This window comes from Sciurus vulgaris, assembly GCF_902686455.1.
Source record: "Sciurus vulgaris genome assembly, chromosome: 3".
Taxonomy (NCBI): domain Eukaryota; kingdom Metazoa; phylum Chordata; class Mammalia; order Rodentia; family Sciuridae; genus Sciurus; species Sciurus vulgaris.
In genome coordinates, this window is record NC_136463.1 from 123,926,196 (window position 1) to 123,948,442 (window position 22,247).

The window sequence follows — 22,247 nt, forward strand, 5'->3', positions numbered from 1 at the left end:
TAACTGCCAGGCACTAAGCTAAGCAAATAAGACAGATGTTTATTTTCATTTGAGAAATACTATAATCTAAGTAAAGCCTTTATCCTGATTATATATATTGCATATACAACAGTGATTATATGAGCGAGTTTCTTCTCACATAATCCATAAAGCGGCATTTTACAAGTTAGTCTCAGAAATAAATATGCAATAAAATACACTGACAATTTAAGAATACTGGTGACAGTGGATACCTTATAATTTCCTAAGTTTTCACACTTATCTTGTACTTTTGAATACTAACATTTTAAAACAATAAAAGCAATACAATAGAATTATTAAAAAAAGAAAAACAAAAATTATTTATTCTCCACTATCTTAATTCACTTAATGTCATTTTAAGTGTTCCCTTCTAGTCAAAGAGTTCTGATTACTCCTCTTAACAATACTGTAAGGAAGCAAAGAATGCCTACTGATCTCCCCAAATGTGCAAAGTTGGAGAGACTGACTTTAAAGGGAAGAAACAAATTGTTGAACCAGAAACCATAGTTTAATTTTCTTTAATTAATTAATTTATTTATTTATTTATTTTTTGCGGTGCTGGGGATTGAACCCAGGGCCTTGTGCTTGTGAGGCAAGCACTCTACCAACTGAGCTATATCCCCAGCCCCATAGTTTAATTTTTAACCTTAAAATTCTAATCCAAGTTCTCAAAGTACTTATGATAAAATAATTATGCTTCTAGAAGTTGACAACTATATAAAACTAAAGTGTAACATTTAAAGTTGTACCTTTTCAATCTGCTCAATAACCACAGAGGCTATCCTATCAAGAAGCAAAGTACTGAGGTAGTTAGTTCTAGAAATAAAAGATGCAATCCCTGCAACATTTATATAATTAATTCCATCCATCAAACGCTGTAAAGCTGCAATTGTTTCTTCAACAAGAGATTCACGAAACCAATCTGCTTTTAAAGATTTAAGTTCCTCCCATAACTGATCCAAATTGTTGCTTTGTTGTAATCTCTGATGACCGTAGTGATCTAATTTTCGAAGTAGTTTCAGTTGTTTCCCAGTAATGCTACTCATATGCGTGTGATCATACTGAATCCATCTTAAAACAGATGTGGCAAAATCATTCAGGTCATTTAGGTCACACTGTGGTAAAACTGCTTCAATTCGGGATATTGCTGATTCATCTAGGTGAGGAGAAGGAAGCATGGAAATAGCACAGACCAGGATGGAAATCTCACTTGGTCTGACACTAACTTTCAAGTGACTATAAAGGAAGAGGAGGGTGAAAAGAACAAAATAAATACATCAGCAACCAGCAAAACTAAAATATATATGAATTAAAAGTGAATATGTCATTACTACTATAATCAATAGATGAATGAAGCTTAAAATACAAGTTCACTTAAGATTTAGATACATTAAAAGATGACAAGACACAAAGGGTCACTGAAGAAAACCTAAGATGTCCCAAAGCATGCTCCAAATTTTTTAGACAAAAATAAAACCATAGTCCTTCGCAAACAAAAGGTCAGTTTCAGATCAATGTTTCCAGTGTTGTTGCTAGAGGAAGAATTTAGGCTCAGTTTCTGATATGACCTGTCAGGAGCTTGTACGATCGTGTACAGGCCCTGGCACAAAATGATCACTCATTATTACTTCCCCTTCATTTCATACTTCATATATAGAAGTCCAACCACAAAATACACACACACACACACACACACACACACACACACACACACACACACACACACCCCCCCATACAATTGATCTCATTCTCTACTCTTTCTTTCCCCAAATCTCCATGCGAACAATCACGGGAGATCAATTGTTAAACTATAAATAAAAAATCTGGAAGTTTTTAAAAAAATCTTCAGATTCAGAAGTAGTAGAAAGAATAATCCAATTCCAATTATATAAAGTAAAAAGGCAAAACTAATCACACACAGCTAGAAATAGAAATAGTAGTTAAACCCTGGAGATAAGGACAAAGCAATATGATGGGGATAAGTACATTTTTATGTAGATTATACTTCACTGAGTTAAAAAATAACAAACATAGCTGGGCATGGTGGCTCAAACCTATAGTCCCAGCAACTCAGGAGACTGAGGTAGGAGGAACACAAGTTCAAGGACCATCTCAGCAAATTCTGGAGGTCCTCAGCAACTTAGAGAGAACCTGTCTCAAAATAAAAACTAAAAAGAGCTGGGGATATGGTTCAGTGGTAAAGCATCCCTGGTCCAGTCCTCAGCACACACAAAAAAATCCCAACCAGATGTTATTCCACTACAAGAACTCTCTAGGTTGTCTGAGCTGTTTCAGGAGCTTTTTATATAAGCATTTATGTAAATTGAATTAGACTGCATTCCCTCTAATATCAACTTAAAATCATCTATACTGAAGTGAAGGAAGGTAATTCTAAATCATAAAGCACCTACAATTTTTATATAAATTCTCCCCAAATTTCAGCCAGGCGTGGCTAAGGCAGGAGGATTGTGAGTTCAAAGCCTGCCTCAGCAACTTAGCAAAGCCCTAAGCAACTCAGTGAGACCCTATCTCTAAATAAAATACAAAATACAGCTAGGGATGTGGCTCAGTGGTCAAGTGCCCCTGAGTTCAATCCCCAGTACCCCTTGCCAAAAAAAAAAAAAAAAAAAAGTCAATACTTATTCCTCAGTTCAAATCCTTTTTAACCATAACATATCACTTTATTACATTAAAAATCACTTAAAATATGTCAATGTTTTGATTAGAGCGTCCCATGCCTGATCTTTTAGAAATCAAGATGAGGAATCAGGGGGCTGAGGAGATAGCTCAGTCGGTAGAGTGCTTGCCTTGCAAGCATGAGACCCTAGGTTCGATCCCTAGCACAACCAAAAAAAAAAAAAAAAAAGGGAGAAATCAAATTAGTAGTGATAAATGGGGGAAAGACTGATTTTTATTTGAATTTCATTCCAGCAATTACTCTCATCTTTAAAATAATGTTTTTCCCTTTTGTGGTGCTGAGCTTTGAACCCTAGGACCTCACACATGCTGGGCAAGCATTCTACCATTGAGTTACAACCACAGATCTTAACATTTTTAATTAACATTTTAACATTTAACATTTTAGTTAACATTTTAACATTTTTAACTCCCCAATTTCCCCTCTGAAATTTCAGCAATACTGTATATAATTAAACAAATATTACAGATAGATTATAAAACAAAACACTGAACAAATTCATATATTAATCTTACCTAAGCAGCAATTTTCTGAGCTTCACAAAAAACTCTTTACTTTGAAAATGTAGAAATATCAATGACTGAGTTATCTTCAATAGTTCTATTGGTTTATAGTTATCCAAATGTTTATGCAAAACTGAAGCAATTCTAAAAATAATGATAGAACATATATTATAATCACTGTACTCATTGATTTATGAAACACTGGCGTTTTTATACCAGATACTCTGCTCTGTGCTGGAGGAACAGCAGTGAATGAGACAAAATTTTGTTTTTACAGAACTGTCTCAAGATGGCAATGGAAATGTAAACGATTAAAATTAAGAGTCAGGTGTGAGCCAGGTAAGGTGGCACACGCCTATAATCACAGCAGCTTGGGAGACTGGGACAGGAGGATCGAAAATTCAAAGCCAGTCTCAGCAACTTAGTGAGGCCCTAAGCAACTTATTGACACCCTGTCTCTAAATAAAGGATAAAAAAAAAGGGCTGAGCTCAGTGGTTAAGTGCTCCTGAGTTCAATCCCCAGTACCAAAAATAATAATAATTAGCAAACGTGATTTTTCTTCCTTAAATCCACTGGCTCTCAAACAGAGATGCTTAAGAACAGTGGGATTCCCCAGGTCTATCATCACAAAAAAATAAAATAAAAAAGGGAAATGCTAAGAGGTGGTTGGAAGAAATACCAAAAGGCAGATATAATAGACAATGAAAAATAAAGCATACATAATTTAAATCATGTATATTTTTTCCTTAAATTTTCAAGTTACCAAAAAAGGTAGAATATGGTATTATTTTTTTCAAGATAACACTGTAATATAGATGGATATAAACTGTTCATAGAAACTGTTCTCTTGAAAAGAAGGTTCCTTGCTGTGTGCCCTCCACTTCTATGGATTATGATGTTTTGCTTTAGTAGAACAGCAGCAGTAGATGAAATGACAAATGATATAAACAATTTTGTTACCTCTATTTTGAAAAGGAAATTAGAACAAAAATAATGCCTGAAGTGGTGATTTCTTATTTCTTCAAAACAATGACTATAGAAAAAATGGCCACTTATGAATAACAATTAAACACCATGACTTTCAGGAAAGATTACTTTTTGTTCAAATGTGAATTTCTGCTTTCCATATCTTCCATTGCTCCCACCACTGCTAGGGCTTGCTGGCTGGTGAGCTCCTCTGATATCAATAATATGGTTGATTTAAGTCTAGAAGCAAAGAAAAGTATTTTTACATTTAAAAACTGAGAATGATAATTTTTTTCTTTTTTCTCAAACTGGGGATTGAACCCAGAGGTGATTTACCACTGAGCTACATCCCCAGCCCTTTTTACTTTTTATTTTGAGACAGGGTCTCACTAATTGCTAAGCTGCTTAGAGCCTTTCTAAGTTTCCAAGGCTGGCCTTGAACTTGTGATCCTCCAGCCTCAGCTTCCCATGCTACTGGAATATAGGTGTGTGCCATCATGCCCAGCTAACTTGTAATTTTTTAAAAAATAACATTGTGGGTAACATATAGAAAAGAAATAATATAGATAAAATTGAATTTCATGTCTAATTTCAATTTGCTCTGCACATACTTGGGGATAATATAAAATATTATTAAATAAGGAAAAGTATATTGTTTTCTTCAAATAATTAAGGCCTCAGTATAACCCAATCTAAAACGCTCTTCTAAAAATATATAGAAGTATTATAATGAATTTCAAGAGAGATAAGGTTATAATGATTATAAAGCACTATTATTCAGTGAAATTATCCAGCACAAGAGAACCAACAACTGATATTTTAATAAAATTAATTGAATCTGGTAAGATTTTATAATGTCTTGGCAGATGTTTAAAATTGTATAAGAACTAACCAGAAAGTCAATTTATCTTCCTATAAATAAAAATCTTATACATTTTACACTAATTATAACACTGTAGGCTAAAAATTAACAAAGATGACCTATTTTGAAACTATCCAAAGTGCTGCAGTAATGAAAGAATCACGATATAAGTGTCTTATATGCATGTATGAATATCCCACAATGAAACCTATTACTCTATAATATGTACTAAAACAAAAGAAATGAGGGTCTTTTGGAGTAAATTAGAAGATAAATCCAAAAGATGAAATCTGAGGAAAGTGGAATAAATTTTCTATTCGTAGCTCCATATCATCCTTTTCACCAACCGTATGGAATGCTTCAAACCCAGCTTCTCCCCAAAGCTTTTCCCAACCACTTCAGTCTACATTTTTCTCTCACTTCTGTTCCACCCACGATACTTACGATCGATAACGCTAATTTTACTACTGAGTCATAAACCATGTTGTGATGCTATGTATTTACATATTTCAATTATTTATTTCTAATTCCAGCAACATTGTACATAATTAAATTATTTAATTCACTCCTAATTGAAATATAAATTCCTTGAAGTAGGAACCCAGTTAAATCCAACTTCCCAACTTTTGTACTTCTTTAGAATGAGGGTTTTTTGTTTTTTTTTTTTAAGTGCTGGGGATAGAATTCAGGGCCTTGCACATGCTGGACAAGTGCTTTACCACTGGCTATAGCCCCAGCCCTAACATGAGATTTTAATATTTGCTTGGTGACAGAGATTCCAATAAACGTTTTTAAAAAAAATAATTATCATGTTTCCATCTAGATATAATCTCTTAAATGTACTCTTAATTTTTTTCATATAATTCAAAGGACACTCAAACATAAAACTTTTCTGTAAAGCTTTCCTTAACAGAATAATGATGCAGATTCCTCTGTTACCCAACTCCTGGAACCTCCGGCTTAACTAATCACTAATTATATTCATCCATAAGGGCTACTATTATTCTACATATTCCATATGCTTATGGTAGGGGAATCTTATAACTGTGTAAATGGCCTAGGAAGGAAGAATCTTATGTACTAGTTACATTTAGCTTCTGTATTAATTTAATATTTGCTCATCTTTATATCACAAATATTCGTATCTACATTAAAATCCATTAAAAATGGAAAATTTTAAGAGATGAGTCAGACCAAATTCACATGAGAAATATGTCAATGTGCATAATAAGTGGTTTAGATGATAAATGCAATGAATACAACAAAACACAAAAGGGTCCATTTTAGGTCCACGATAAATATTGTACAGTTAATCTTGTGCCTGTGTATAAATCCAGTCACTTGGTCTAGGAAAGGAAAATAAAATCACTTAAACGATGTTCTTCCTCAACTTTTTCTGTATTGGAACAGCACCAGGGATTTATTGGCCACCTTTTGGAATATACCAGTAGACTAAGAGTTGGAGATACAAATGAGATAATCAGAAAAAGAATCAAGAAGCAGAGCATAACAGATTATTTCCCCATCCATGGTTTAATTGGGTAATTTTGGTGCGTGCCAGAGTGACAAGGAAACATAAGCTTGAAAACTATTTATTCCCAACAAGGAAAGTAAAGCATTTTAAATTGAACTCACTGTTTCTTTTCTTCTGGTTCTGCTACTGGTCCCAATGCAACAAACAATTTTACAAAGCTTGCAGGGTGATCAAACAGAGGAATCATCTGAGTTAGCTTCTTTTTAGCCACTATCATAAATTCAAAACTATGGAACTGTAGGAAGTGGTACCAACCAAGTATTTTACTGATGGAATCCAAATCAAGGTGGTTCATGTTGTTTAAAAACACTTTATTACACCTCTCTAATAGTGGGTAATATCTATATTTAACATTTTTAAGAAACTGTACTATTCTTTTTGCAATATCGACTTCAGAAGAACTTAAGTTATCAAAAAGAATCTCTGTTTTATTCAGTAATTGCTCTTGAAAATGTTGTGATATTAAAGAAGATATGCTGACCATCAAGACAGACAAGGACCTGAAGAAAGAAAAAGATTTTTTACGTTACTGAAGAAAAATGACCAATTCTAAAACTAAATGATTAGATGTAGAAAGAAATTGGCAAAAATGTTGCTTCATACTATAAAAATTTTCTTTTAAATACTAAAGGGACTCAAACTCAGATCTCTCAGTAATCAAACACTTCTGTAGATAAAACTAAAACGACTTTGTTGGAAAATATTTTTACTCAGAAATCACTTTGGACCAACAGCCCATGGATGCTATATTCCAAGTCTCATTTTGTATTTGTGTGTGTATGTATGTGTTAACAGGAATTGGAACCAGGCCCTTGAGTAAACTAAGCAAGTGCTCTATCACTAAGCTACAACTCAGTCCTTTTTTATTTTGTTATGGGACAGGGTCTCAATGAGTTGCCCAGGCTGACCTTGAACTTGCAATCCTCCTGCTTCAGCCTCCTGAGTATCTAGGATTACAAGGCACAGTGTGACACTACTCCTGGCTTCATTTTGTATTTTTGGAAGTTGACTTTTTGCTACTATTTTCTGTGTATCTAGGTAATTTATTAATATGCTCCTGGAAAAATATTTCTCACTAGTGAATTATTTGAATAATTTCATGTTTTTTAGCATTTCATGCCAGATTTTTATTAATATACAATCGTAAGAGTACTAAACAGGAAGTAAACTTTTAATATTTCTTCCCTTAACAAATACTTAAGGAGGGGGCTGAGGATTTTGCTTAATGGTAAAGCACTTGCCTACGTGCACAAGGTCCTGGGTTTGACCCCACCACTATAAAATATAAATTAAAAATAAATAATCAAATACTTAAGGAACATAAGTCACTTGTCTAGACACTATGGAAGACATCAAAATTAATAATGTGGCATCTACTCTCAAAAGACTGTTCTTACATAATACAAAAATCAGAAAACTACAAATATAAGAACGCATTATATATGCATTCAAATATAAGAATGCATTATATATGAATAAAGTATGCAAAATGGAAAGACATAAAACAAATTCTTAAGGATGACAATTAGAAAACAGTCTACAAGAAAGGTAAATAAAAATCTAAAACTAGGGCTGGGGAGATAGTTCAATTGGTAGAGTGCTTGCTTTGCAAGCACAAGGCCCTGGGTTCAATCTCCAGCACCACACAAAAAAAAAAATAATAAAAAATAAAATCTAAAACTAAAACCACCTCAATCATTAGGAAAATGGGGCTAATTTCTTTTGTTTCCAATTTTCTTTAATCCTTATTCTTTTTAATATAGAATATATTAATATTGAAAAAACCTCCAGTTAGGGTTGGGGGGTCTTAGTGCAGTGGTAGAGCGCTTGCCTAGCATGTGTGAGGCACTGGGTTCGATTCTCAGCACCACATATAGTTAATAAAATAAAGGTTCATTGATGACTAAAAAAAATTTTTTTTAAAAACCTCCAGTTATACATACTGTGGCTTCTCTAGTCACAATGTTTAATGTTAACAATAATTAATAAGTAACCTAACATTGCCATTTAAATAAACCCCCCTGAAATGATTTTTTTCAAACATGTAAGAACAAATAGTTAAAAAAAAATAAGTATTAGAATCTATTCAGAAGCAGCACAATTCTTTAGAATCAGAAAGCCTAGGTTTAAATCTTGGTCCCCCCATTTACTGGCTAAGACCCCTTGGGTAATTTACTTATCCTCACAAAGTCTTCATTTCTTATATAGCAAATGAAGGATGTCTGGGGAGTAAGTGAAACAGACACTAATATTCAAATTTTTTCCCTTCTTTCAGTTCTAGGTCACTGCTTTCCTTTTTATTTCGGATCCTTACCGTAACATTCAAAGCCATCCCTTATCTGTCCTAAATGTCCTCTCAGTCTTTAATTAGTTTTCATTCTCAGCCTTCTTTCTAACTCTACTTCTTTTTTTACTGAAGACCATAATTGATGTGACAGTAATATTATTAATGTATACTAACCCTACTCACCCAATAGTAATGAATTTTCTTTTTACTGAGATTTCCAGTATGTTAGGTTAAAAAGTTTTCTTAGATTCTTTTTCAGTTTCAGCATTTCATAACATCAGAGAGAGCCTAACCAAAGCAGATACTTACGAAATGCTACTTATAGGATAATAAAAAGCCAGGCTTAGAATATACCTTCCACCAGCTTAATAAGATAGTTAAATTTCCACTCTTAGTGAATTTATCACTGTCATAGAATATATAATCAATATACAGAAGTCATTTGCATGTATTTATATATATTAAAAACAAACCATTGGAAAATGAAATTTAAAAAACAATTTCAGTATAAATATGCAACAACAAATCCCATCATTATGTACAACTACAATGCACCAATAAAAAATGTAGAAAAAAGAATAAATAAAATAAAAAACAATTTCATCTCAAAACAAAGTACTTAGGAATAAATTAAACAAAAGATGTAAGACCTCTACACTAAAAATATCTTTCATAAATACATGGAAAATCATGTGCTATCAGTACATCAGAAGATTTTAATATGACAAATGTCTCTAAACTAATTTACAGGTATAATTCAATCTTTATCAAAATCAAAGCAGACATTTTTACATAAATTGACAGGTTGATCTAAAATTTATGAGGAAATGCAAAGGATCTACAATAACCAACATGATACTGAAAAAGGAGAACCAAACTGGATAACTTCTATTATCTGATTTCAAAACTTACTGTGAAGCTATAATAATACAGAAACAGTATTAATACAAGGACAGATCACTAGAACAGAATAGAGTCCATAAAAAGATCTAAACATTAGGATCATGATTTTAGACAAAGGTAATGAAGCAATTCATCAGGGATAGTAAAATCTTTTTTTTTTTTTGGTAGTACTATGGATTGAACCCATGGTCTCACACATGCTGGCAAGCACTCTACCACTGACCTATATCCCCAACCCTTTTATTTATTTTTGGTACCAGGGATGGAATGCAGAGCATTTTTCCACTGAGCCACATCCCCAGCCCTTATTATATTTTATTTAGAGACAGAGTCTCACCAAGTTGCTTAGGGCTGTGCTAAATTGACAAGGCTGGCTTTGAACTTGTGATCTGCCCATCTCAGCCAAAAGAGCTGCTAGGGATTATAGGTGTGAGCCACCAAGCCTGGCCTCAGTCCTTTTTATTTTGTATTTTGAGACAGACTCTTGCTATATTGCACAGGTTGACACTAAACTTGTGATACAGGTGTAAGCTACTATGCCCCAGCAGAAAGTAAAATCTTTTTAATAAATAGTGTTGGAACAACTAGATATCGATATGGAAAAGAAGAAAACATTGACCGCCTGAACAAATGCTAAATTATAAAGCTTCTAAAAGAACACATAGAGTCAGGAGCCGTAGAGAGTGCCTGAAATCCTAGTGACCAGGGAAGCAGAGGCAGGAATATTGCAAATTTGAAGCAAACCTTGGCAACTCAGAGAAACCCTGCCTCAAAGTTAAAAAATAATAATAATAATAAGCTTAAGTATGGGAAATGTGGTTCAGTGTTAAAGTGCTTGCCTAGCATGTGTGAGGCCCAAGGTTCCATTCCAGAACTGCAAACAAGAAGAATATGTGGCAGGCAAACTTGTTACCTCGCAAAAGGCAAAAATCTCAGATTTTCGGGCTGAGGAGATAGCTCAGTTGGTAGAGTGCTTGCCTTGCAAGTACAAGGCCCTGGGTTCAATCCCCAGCACCACAAATCTCAGACTTTCACAGATCTCAACTTTACGTATCTTATCCCCAGCCCCCACTGCAACACTGAAAAGTATATATTACCATCCCTATTTTATACATGAGGATAGTGACCTTCCATGAGGTTATATAACTTAGCCTCATGTCACATAACTGTGACTGACAAATCTCTGTTTACAAAGTTCAGGATCTTTCTAACACAACAAAAGGCCCCTAAATAAACTTACCTTAAGTCCTGTATGGTTTCCAAGTTCCTATTTACAATATTAGCTATTTTTCCCATTAGTGGACTAAAATACAAATGCTGATCTGCTAGGCAAGTGGAAAATGTGGATAGTACTTTAATATCAAACCTATTAAAGGAAATACATAAAGGAGATAATTAGTATTAACTTTTAATTAAAACAATGTAGTTATAAAATAAAAAGCAATAAAATATTAATTTAAGTGAGTTTTTCTAAAATGTTTACTTATTATAAGAATAAAAAACCATAATAATTAAAACATCCGATACTCTAGAAAGATTTAAAAAGGGAAAAAAAATCACTCAAAATTATTTAACTCACCTAGTGAGGTGACAATTTTCTTTTTTTCTTTTATCTTTTGTTACTGGGAATTGAACCCAGTGGGGCTTAACCACTGAGCCAAATCTCCAGCCCGTTTTTGTATTATATTTAGAGACAGGGTTTTGCTGAGTTGCTTAGGTCCTCCCTAAATTGCTGAAGCTGGCTTTGAACTCAAAATCCTTCAGCCTCGACCTCCCAAGCTGTCAGGATTACAGGTATGCACAACAACACCCAGCTAAGTTGACAATTTTGACTCAAGTTTGCCTATTAACAAATAACTACTAATACAATAGTTCTGTTTAAAAACTTCAGATTTTGACTATAAGAAAAATAACCCATTTTCTTCAACAAATAGATGGTAAGACAAAAGCAATGAAGAATGTTATAAATTTCTATTTTTTTTTTTTATTTTTGTGGTGATGGGGCCTTGTGGATGCATTGCAAATACTCTACAACTGAGTTACATTCCCAGCCCCTAGATTTAAATATTTTGAATTTACTAAAAGACAAGCCTAAGAAAATTCGTAGCAGCACAATATGCAATAGCAAAAACTGCAAACAATCTAAAAGTTCATGAAGAAAGTACAATGGGTAAATCACACAGAGAATACCACTCAACAACAAAAATAAATAAACTGATGAATCATACAACATCATGGATGAATCTTTAAAACATACTGAGCCAATTAAATAAAAGGGTACATACCATAGAATTTCATTTCTATGAAAACAAAACTAATTTTTGATGTTAGAAGTCAAAATTCTTTTGGGGTGGGAGGGTAATTCTAAGAGAACATAAAGGGAATTTCTGGGGAACTGTTGATGTTTCTTGATCTTTGTGTTATTATACAGAATGGAATGCACATTCATCATGCTGTATACTTACCATTTGTGTAATTTTATTTATTTAACTTTACAATATTCTTCAATTAAAGCTTTACTTAGAAAAAGAGAAAAACTTAGCACAGTGTGAACCTTGTTTAGATAGTGACAAGTGGCTAAAAAACGGATCTTCATAGGCCAGTCAAGGAAATTTGAACACCAATCAGGTATTAAGTAATACCTGAAAAGAAATATTTGTTTTTTAAAATATAATATCATTATGGGTATGTACTTTAGAATCTACATTTCTAAGAGATATGTACTTAAATATTTATAGATGAAATGACATTACGAATTAAAACATACTGAAAGCTGGGTGCTGTAGCACACACCAATTCCAGCAACTTCAGAGGCTAAGGCAGGAGAATTGGAAGTTTGAGGCCAGCCTTAGCAACTTAGCAAGATTCTATCTCAAAATTAAAAAAAAAAAAAAAAAAAAAAAAAAATGTAAGGACTAGTTCAGTGTATCCCAGGGTTCAATCCCCAGAACCACAAAAACAAAACAAAAAGTATACTGAAGGGTACAGAGAGAGTGGAAGGTGATATATATAAGATTGGCTAATCTGACAATTTCTGAAGCTGGATGATGGGTAGATGATAGCATATTAGCCTCTAGTTTTGTAAATGTTTAAATCATTCAAAAACTTTACACCTTGGGCTGGGGAGATAGCTCAGGTGGTAGAGTTCTTGCCTTGCAAGCGCAAGGCCCTGAGTTCGATTCCCAGTACCAGAAAAAACAAAAAACAAAAAAAAAAAAACAAAAAACTTTACACCAAAAATTCAAATAACCCAATTAATAAATGGGCAAATGAATTAAACAGACACTTCTCAAAAGAAGAAATATAAATGGCCCACGAATACATGACATTATTAGCAATTTGGGAAATGCAAATCAAAACTACACTGAGATTTTATTTCACACCAGTCAGAATGAAAGTCATCAGGAATACAAATAATAATAAATGCTGGAGAGGATGTAGACAAAAAGAAACACTATTACACTGTTGGTGGGACTGTAAATTAGTACAACCACTGTGGAAATCATATTTGAGGGTCTTCAAAAGAGTAGGCATGGAACCACCATATTACCCAACTGTACCACGCCTCAATATTTATCCTGAAGAATTAAAGTCATTTTAATACAGTGATACATGCATACCCATGTTTATAGCAACACAATTCACAATAGGCAAACTATGAAACCAGTCTAGGGGTCCATCAATGGATGAATAGATAAAGAAAATGTGGTATATATACACAATGAAATTTTATTCAGTCATAAAGAAATATGAAATTATATCATTTTCAAGAAAAATGGATGGAAATAGAAACCATCATGTTAAGCCAAATAAGTCAAACTCAGAAGGTCAAGAGTCATCTGTTTTCTTTCATATGCAATAGTTACAGAGGAAAAAGGAAAAGAAAGGTGGAGGTGGATCACCTAAAATTCAAAGAGAGAGCAATAGAGGAAAGGGACCAAGGAATGGGAGGCAGGAAGGAACAGGGAGGTGCTGGGGAGTGATATTGGCCAAATTATATTGTTATATTGTGTGCATGTACAAATACGTAACAACAAAACTCATCATTATGTACAACTAGAATGTATCAATTAAAAAAAAGGTGAATAAATAAATAAATCATCCATAATAATTTTTCATTCAATTCTGGCTTTAAATACATGCTAACTGTCCTTGCCATGGTCCATCACAGAGCGCTAAACCAGAATAATCTATCTCATCTGAATTACTACATATTGTATTTATAAAATGTAAATTCATAGATATTTTAGCAAGATCACTGATTAATAGCTATTATTGTGACAAAAAATTAATGTCACAAAGATGAAAAATTCAGAAATTATATTTATTCTATGACTATTAGAAATCCTATAGATAGAATATAAATTAGACTTTAAATTTTTATAACTTGGTATTATAAAAAAATATACTTAGCAAAGCACAGTGGCACATGTATAGCCTAGTTCCTTGGGAGGCTAAGGCCATAGACTCATTTAAGCCCAGGAGTTTGAGGTCAGCCTAGGCAATATAGCAAGACCTCATCTCAACACACACACACACATACACACGGTACAAGTATAAAAAAAGAAAAAAAAAGAAAAAAACCCACCATATAAAACAAAGTCATTAACTTCTGAGTTATTTTTGAAGTGAAAATACATTAAAAGGGAAAGTATGATTCACTGGGAATTACAATTATACATTTGTAATTTAATTGTCTTATAAATAGTAAAACCAAATCTAAAACAAAATCAAATTTTACAACTGATCTGTTCAAGCTGTACAATTCATATAACACCTAATGCTGTTTTAAAGAGAAATAAAAATGTTTTGACCTATTACCAACAATGACCAAATTTAACCCAAAACAAATACTAAGTGTATATTTCTTATTGTTTGCAAGAAGAATTAAGATTATTCTTTTTACCTTATATAAAAGATAGTTACAGGTAGAAAGCAAACAAGAATGGAGGAATGAAGTGGATAAGATGACAACTAGGTTTAAATAATAAAGTTAGGGTGGGGGGGAAGAAAAAAATAATGGAATGAATCAAACATCATTACCCTATGTAAATGTATAATTATGCAAATGGTATGCTGTTACTCCATGTACAAACAGAAACAACATGTATCCCATTTGTTCACAATAAAATTAAATTTAAAAAATAAATTAAAATTTTAAAAAATAAAGTTAACTAAAACTACAACTTGATAGATGAATGCAGAATTTCTAAATCAAGAGAACTGTTCCAAACCTCTTTAATCCAGCCCACATAACAAAAGACCTAAAGAGTTTCCCAATATAAACAATTATAAAAATTTAAGCTTTAAGAAACAATATACCAAAAAACAAAAACATGAGAATGCTCACTCCTTCTGTCAAAAAATAGTCTATCATCTCTCATCTTGGTCAATTCCTTCCTTTCTATTTGGTGTACAGGTAGGGCTGCTCTGTAGTTTTTAAAGCCCTCTTGTATGTTCCCACCTTTATTTTCTCTTTCTTCACTGTCATTTGCCCTATTTCACTAACAATGTCCTTTAGCCATCCAAAATTCCTAGGTTAAAAAATTCAATGTTTTCAGCTGAGCGTGGTGGCGCATAACTGTAGTCCCAGCAGCTCAGGAGGCTGAGACAGGAGTATGTCAAGTTCAAAGCCAGCCTCAGCAAAAGCAAAGCTCTAAGCCACTCATTGAGACCCTGTCTCTAAATAAAATATAAACTAGGACCAGGGATGTGGCTCAGTGGTTGAGTGCCCCTGAGTTCAATCCCGATACCAAAAAAAAATTTCAAAGTTTTCAGAAATAGCTGAAGCTTTCCTAATATGAGTTCTGTTATCTTCTCAGATCTTTTATACATGAAGAAATTTCCATATATTCTTATAGAACAGACATCTCTACACTCACAAGAATACCCTGAACAGATCTTTCATTTTTCTAGATGATATCAATTATGACAAAATGCTGAAAATACAGTCGTGTATACTGTAGAAAATAGGTCTGAATCAATACTGTCCAAGGCAAAGAACTGGAAATTTATTTTCTTTAAAAAGCTTCTAAGTAGGCTGGGGGTATAGCTCAGTTGGTAGAGTGCTTGCATCGCAAGCACAAGGCCCTGGGTTCAATCCCCAGTACTATTAAAAAAAAAAAAAAAAAAAAAGCTTCTAAGTTACCTGTAAGTTCTAGTCAGTTACTGAGCATGGTGGCATGCCTATAATCCCAAGGACTAAGGAGGCTAAGGCAGGAGGATTGCAAGTTCAAGGCCAACCTGAGCGACTCAGCAACTTAGTGAGACACTGTCTCAAAATAAAAAATGGCCTTCCATTCTATAAACTGACCTTTTTTCCTCTTTTTATGCCTCCTGTTACTTCTAGATCCTAATTGACAACAAATCAGAAAATCTTTTCTTTCTGAAGCAAAACTCTGGTAGGTTAAGAGTCTACTAGTCCACTATGGAGCTATGACTCTAACCTATTTAACTTTGACTAATTATATATGTGGAAAAGCACACTGTTCCCTGTTATGAGTTAAACAGGGAACACTGAAATACTTTCTAGCTCTATTAAATAACAAAAACACATTACACAATCAAAAACCCTAAAACTCTATTGGGTTTAATTACACTGTTTTCCACAAAGTTTAATAGGCAGGAAGCAGCTCCCCATTTTTTTCCTATGGAATTTCACTGTACTAACCCTGAAAAGGATAACCCTAATCTTAAATAATGAATCCAGATACTTGCCTTTCCATCCTTTTCCATGCTTCTGTAACTAGTGCTTGAATTAGCGGATCATGGGCCTCAACAGCAAACCTCAACAAAAATAAGAGAAAGTAATTTTCTGCACACACACATTTTTAAATTAAAAAAACATGCAGTAAGAATTATAAGGAAAATGTAACATCAGGTTCCTTCGCTCTTACATAAGCAGTTCTTATTTCTACTCTATTCCCATGTCAGTGTTCTGATTTCTTGGTTCAGTCTAATAAATAAGCATCTATATTTTATTTCATGCCCTCATCCTCTTTATCTGCTCATTTCAAAATCCTCCACTGAACAAAGACAATGTTCAATGATTTATTTTATACCTAAAGGATGTATAAAATGTATTACTTTGTTCTGATTATAAAAATATTTAATAGGACAAAGTATGTAAAGACACAAAATGCCAATCACCTTAATCATTAAAATGTGTTCCCTTCATATCTCTCAAAGAATATTGTAACCTAAAAATAAAATCATCCTTTTTTTAGTCTAACATCAATACCGAATATAAGAAAATTTCCCTTTCCTATTAATTCTGATTCCCAAAATAAAAACAAAACAAATAGATAAAAACTACATGCTGGGCATGGTGGCGCATGCCTGTAATCCCAGTGGCTCAGGAGGTGAAGGCAGGAGGAGTTCAGTCAGCCTCAGCAACTTAGTAAGGCCCTAAGCAACTCAGTGAGACCCTGTCTCCAAATAAAATACAAAAAAGGCTGGGGATGTGACTTAGTAGTTAAGTGACCCTGAGTTCAATCCCTGGTAATTAAAAAAAAAAAAAAAAAAAAAAAAAATCTAACCAAAAAAACTGCAATACCTGTGCAATGCTGAATCTACAGCTACCTAACCCTGAAAGGGTGGATTATCATAAAAGGACTCTATGTTTAACTTTTGTGTGTATTTTGTGTGTTTTTTCCCTTGTTCCTGGGTTCCTTTATTCAGGGAAGCCAGTTCTCCTGAAGAAGACTGAATTTCCTTACAGTGTAAAATTTATTTCTCTTCTCTCCTGCTTTCTCAGAGCCCCACCCACCCCACACAGCCTCTCACCCTCCCACCCCACACTAAACCCCAACCCCACAGTACTGGGAATTTAATCCAGGGCCACTCTACCACTGAGCTACATCCCCAGCCCACCCTCTTATTTCCAATTTTTTGAGAGAGGGTCTTGATAAATTGCTGAGACTGACTTTAAACTTAAGATCCTCCTGCCTCAACGGACCAAGTCACTGGAATTACAAGCATGCGCCACCATGCTCAGCTAAAATTTATTTTCTTGAAACAACTTTGCCAGGCACGGTGGCACACACCATTAGCAAGTAGGGAGGCTGAAGCAGGAGGATCACAGTTCCAGCTCAGACTGGGCAACTTAGCAAGACCCTGTCTCAAATAAATAGAGCTGGAGATGTAGATCAGTGATATTTCCTTTCACATCAAGGAAGCCTTTTTTGCATGTAACACCTATCAACAAGCAAAAATATAATTTGTGAAATACTGTTATGAGTCTAGAAAGTAATTCTATTTTCTTTCTTTTTTTTTTTTTCTTTTAAAGAACTGCTACTGGAATAAAAAAAATTAAAAAATAAATAAAATAACAGACAAACAACATGTATCCCATTTGTTTACAATAAAAAATAAATAAATAAATATATAAAATAAAATCACCAGAAAAAAAAAAAGAACTGTTACTGGGAAAAAATTTACTTATTGTACCAACAACCCCTAAAAAATCTATCTGCCATCAGTTTAATAATGGGAAGCAAGAAATTGTGAATAGATAAATAAAAAACAATTTATTAATTGCTGATTTGTTATTAGGCATTAGTCTGAAATCTAATAATTTACCTATCCTATCTTGGCCAATCACATTTCCACAAAATTCCACAATAATCCAAAGTTAATCATTTCTACCGTCATGATTGATTATATTCTAATTTTTAAAACTGAAATACTACTAATAGTTGTCAAAGAATATCCTCTAGACATCTTTAAAATATATTTATCAGGAAAACTACCCTCTTGGAAGAAAAAGCACATTTTTATGTTTAAAAGATTTTTTAAAAAATTAAAATATAACCATTTCCATAAAAGTAACTTACTGTTGTGTGATGTATAACACATTCACCAGAGTATCATCATTCATCAATTTGATTTTATTTGTAGTCAAATTATGAAGAGTAAGAAATTGGGGGTGATCTTTTACACAGGCAACATTTTTTAACAAGCTGGTCTTCTGCTTTTGAAGTTGCCAAAGATTATAAAATGCACATTCAACTTGCTTTTCTGAAAGTGTCGCTTTGTTTCTTTCTATAAGATCAAATATTTGCTCTTCATCTATACACTTATTCAGCTGAATAATTAGTGGTTCACAACTGAAGGGTCGAAACTGAAACATTCTCCAGGAGAATGCACCCACAGTTCTCAGACGAAACATATTTATAGAGGATGAGTCTAGAAAAAAGGTATCTTTCCATTTACATCACAAATTCTCTTCAGTAAAGAAAGCCATTTGCAACTAGTATTTAGGTTAAATGTGCTGTTATAAAAATAACTGGCTTTCCTTCATGTATTTTGTTTCCATTATGAGGACTCTAAATTCATTCCAACATGCAGCTTCTGTAAAAGAATTGGTTAACATGGTTAGTCTCATCTAATTAATAAAAAATTAATTCCAAAATTCAAAATAATGTTTTTTCTGCATTAGCCTTTGTTCTTAGTCTAAATCAAATAGTAGAATTTGTTCCAAAACTAAACATCCAGGAAAAAGGGTCTCTTTCTATATTTCTTTAAAAAATGTTTCTTAAGTCCAACATTGCCTAAAATTTTCAAATTTGATCATAAAAGCAGAAGGAAGGAGAAAAAAACCTGAGAAATTGCTTCCCCCTTTCCATAGTGGGGACCAAACCCAGGCCCTTGTACATCCTAATTACTTGCTCTACCACTGACCTACATCCCTAATACTTTTTTTAAATATTTTTTTAGTTGCAAAGGACCCTTATTTTATTTATTTATATGCAGTGCTGAGGATTGAACCCAGGGCCTCACACATGCTAGGCAAGCTCTCTACCACTGAGCCACAGCCACAATCCCAGGCCCTGTCCCTAGTACTTTTAATTTTACTTTGAGACAGTCTGGCTAAATTGCCCAGGCTAGTCTGGAACTTTATTTAGGTTCTTCTACCTCAGCCTCCCCAAGAGCTGGCATTACAGGCATGCAACCCCACATCTTGCCTTCAAAGTGGTTTCTTGCTCCTTTCTTCTCATGCCCTAAAAGAACTTAAACAACTTGATCATGATTGTACTCAGGTTTTAACCAATAAATGAGATGTTCACAGCACTAATGAGGAAATATTTAAAAGTCAAATAGTGTTTCGAGACCTGTAGAATCAATATAATAACCAAAGATTTTTCTGAAAAAAAATTGTCTAACAAATATATCACAAATGTAGTGATGTTTACCTGTTACATTTATTATTGAGAAGCAATAGACAAGCTGGGACTAAAATCATATCATCTAATACATGTGCAACAGTTACTAAGAACTTTTAAAATATATTCTCATTAATTTCTCAATTGACTATTAGTGAAGAGGAGGGGGGGTCAAGTGAAAGTACAACAAATGTTGAATATGCCACAAAGAAATCCACTATTCTGTAAAATTAATGTGCACTAAAAAAAAGATCATGGGAGGGATAATCCTATCACCAGGAATCTTGCCATCTTTGTTCGTTCGGTCATAAAATGTCTAAGAAAATGTAACAGGAGTTTGGTATGGTAGCAAATGCCTATAATCCCAGCAGCTCAGGAGGTTGAGGCAGGAGGATGAAACTTCAAGGTCAGCCTGGGCAATTTAGTGAGACTATCTCAAAATAAAAAATAAAAAGGACTGGAAATGTACCTCAGTGGTAGGGCACCCCGTATTCAATCCTCAGTACGCAAAGTTTAACTCATTAATAAGCATGAGTTGTAGTTATTTTAGTCTCATTGGCCATTAAGGCAAGACTCCTAAAATTTAATTGAATTTTTTAAAATTCTCTTAACTTTCCAGGTAGATATTATTAGTCCCGTTTGCCAATAAGGTAAACTCAAGATGTTTTAAACCAGTCAGGCATGATAAAGCATGTCTATAATCCCAGTTATTTGGGAGGCTAAGGCAGGAGGATGTCAAGTTTGAGGTCAGACTTGGCAATTCAGCAACACACTCTCAAAATAAAATTTAAAAAGGCTGGGGGTGTAGCTGGACGGTAGAACACTTGCTTTGCACACCAGATCCCCTCATTCAATCAATCTCCAGTACTGAAATACAGAAGAGAGAGACAGGAGAATGTTAAAATTTAAAAAAAAAAAAAATCACTCTAGTTCTAGTGCAGATGAGATTACACATGAGCCTCATTACATCAACAAACCAACACGAGTATCACTAAAAGCATGCTTCAGACCCCTCTCTATGTCAAGCTGTCTGTTCCCAAGAACAAACGATGCACAAGTACAGCCTATTTTGTGGCATTTCAGTACAACATGCCAAGGGTCACACAAATAAACAAAAAACCTTGCTCAAAGCAAAGGTATCCTCGAATCACCCTCCATTCATAACTGAAAAGTGGAGGCTATTAAGAATTTAAAAGTCCCGCAACCCCAGCTCTATCCCAGCTAAGTGACCTTGGGAACGCCGCTTAACTAAGAGGAGCCTTGGGATGCGAGAGACAGGTACGAGTTAACAGGCACAATGCAGGGTGCCTGTCAAGATATCCTCTGCGCCGGCACGCGTGGAGAGCTGAACAAGAGTGAACGCAGACACCATCATCCCGGTTAGAAATGGGCTCAGCCCGTCCCAAACCTCCGCGCTTTGGAGAACCCAACACTCGCAAGGAGGCCTCCGTTTCTCGGACGAACCCTGAACATAAACGTGCTGGGTGGGAAAGAGAAAAACCGTCGCTGCTACCCGGCCCTGACTTGCCGGTAAATTCTTCCCTCAATGCCCGCCAACTTTTCTACAGGATCGGAGAATGCGGTTACGGTGACTTAGAGGTCTGGGTTGTCCCTCGTCCCCAGCAAAAGACGGAAGAAGCTCGGTTCCCTCGCTCACCCCGCTTGTCCCAGAGTTTTTAGCCTTTCCTTGCGAGACACCACGTTTCCCCGGTACAGCCGATCCCCAAGCCGGAAAAAATCCCGGGCAGAGAGCGTGCACAGCGGAAGACACATACTACACTTCCCAGAGAGGTCTGCGCAGCGCGGCCGGCGGAATGCACGTCGCCGGCTCATCTGGGGGAATTCTGGGATTTGTAGTTCTGCATTGGGAGAGACTCCGGGCTGCGCGTCAGAGTCTCCTGGGTAAGGTAATGACACTGACGCTTAGGTCAGTGTCTCTGTTATTTAGGTTTATTTCCCCGAGTACTTGGAATACTAATATTTTTGTAATATACACTAAAAAATATATTTAAAAAAATGAAACCAGAAAAGGTAATCACAGAAAGATCCATACAGATTTTTCTTATAACTTTTCAGAGTACTGTATATGAAATAACTGTGAAACAGCTATAGAAGTATCAAAACTCCTACTCTCCTTCTGCACTTATGAATTTCTGTACCTGTGTCACGGACACGTGCCAATTTCCAGAAGATTTTTTATAGCTTCATTTTATTTGTGTATTTATGTGGTGCTGAGGATCAAACCCAGTGCCTCACACATGTGCTAGGCAATCGTGCTACCACTGAGCCCAATTCCAGCCCCAGACGAT

The 22,247-nt window shown here is 34.6% G+C and overlaps 1 protein-coding gene across 7 annotated transcripts in view; it reads right to left on the bottom strand.

Annotated features, from left to right (window-relative positions):
* FASTKD1 (FAST kinase domains 1) overlaps positions 1–21,728 on the bottom strand; it is a 50,483-nt gene extending 28,755 nt beyond the window's left edge. For 2 of the 7 annotated variants that reach the window (XM_079133302.1, XM_079133298.1), the window contains exons 1-8: positions 21,596–21,726; positions 18,610–19,126; positions 16,493–16,561; positions 11,016–11,141; positions 6,687–7,085; positions 4,319–4,429; positions 3,235–3,366; positions 771–1,257 (exon numbers count right to left, since the gene is read on the bottom strand). In XM_079133302.1, the coding sequence (XP_078989428.1) occupies positions 771–1,257; positions 3,235–3,366; positions 4,319–4,429; positions 6,687–7,085; positions 11,016–11,141; positions 16,493–16,561; positions 18,610–18,944 (1,659 nt within the window). In that variant the 5' untranslated portion in view covers positions 18,945–19,126; positions 21,596–21,726. Of the gene's footprint in view, positions 1–770; positions 1,258–3,234; positions 3,367–4,318; positions 4,430–6,686; positions 7,086–11,015; positions 11,142–16,492; positions 16,562–18,609; positions 20,386–21,168 lie in introns of those variants that run through there. The other 5 variants (XM_079133300.1, XM_079133299.1, XM_079133304.1 and 2 more) reach the window with 5 other exon arrangements.
* Positions 21,729–22,247: the final 519 nt, after the last annotated feature.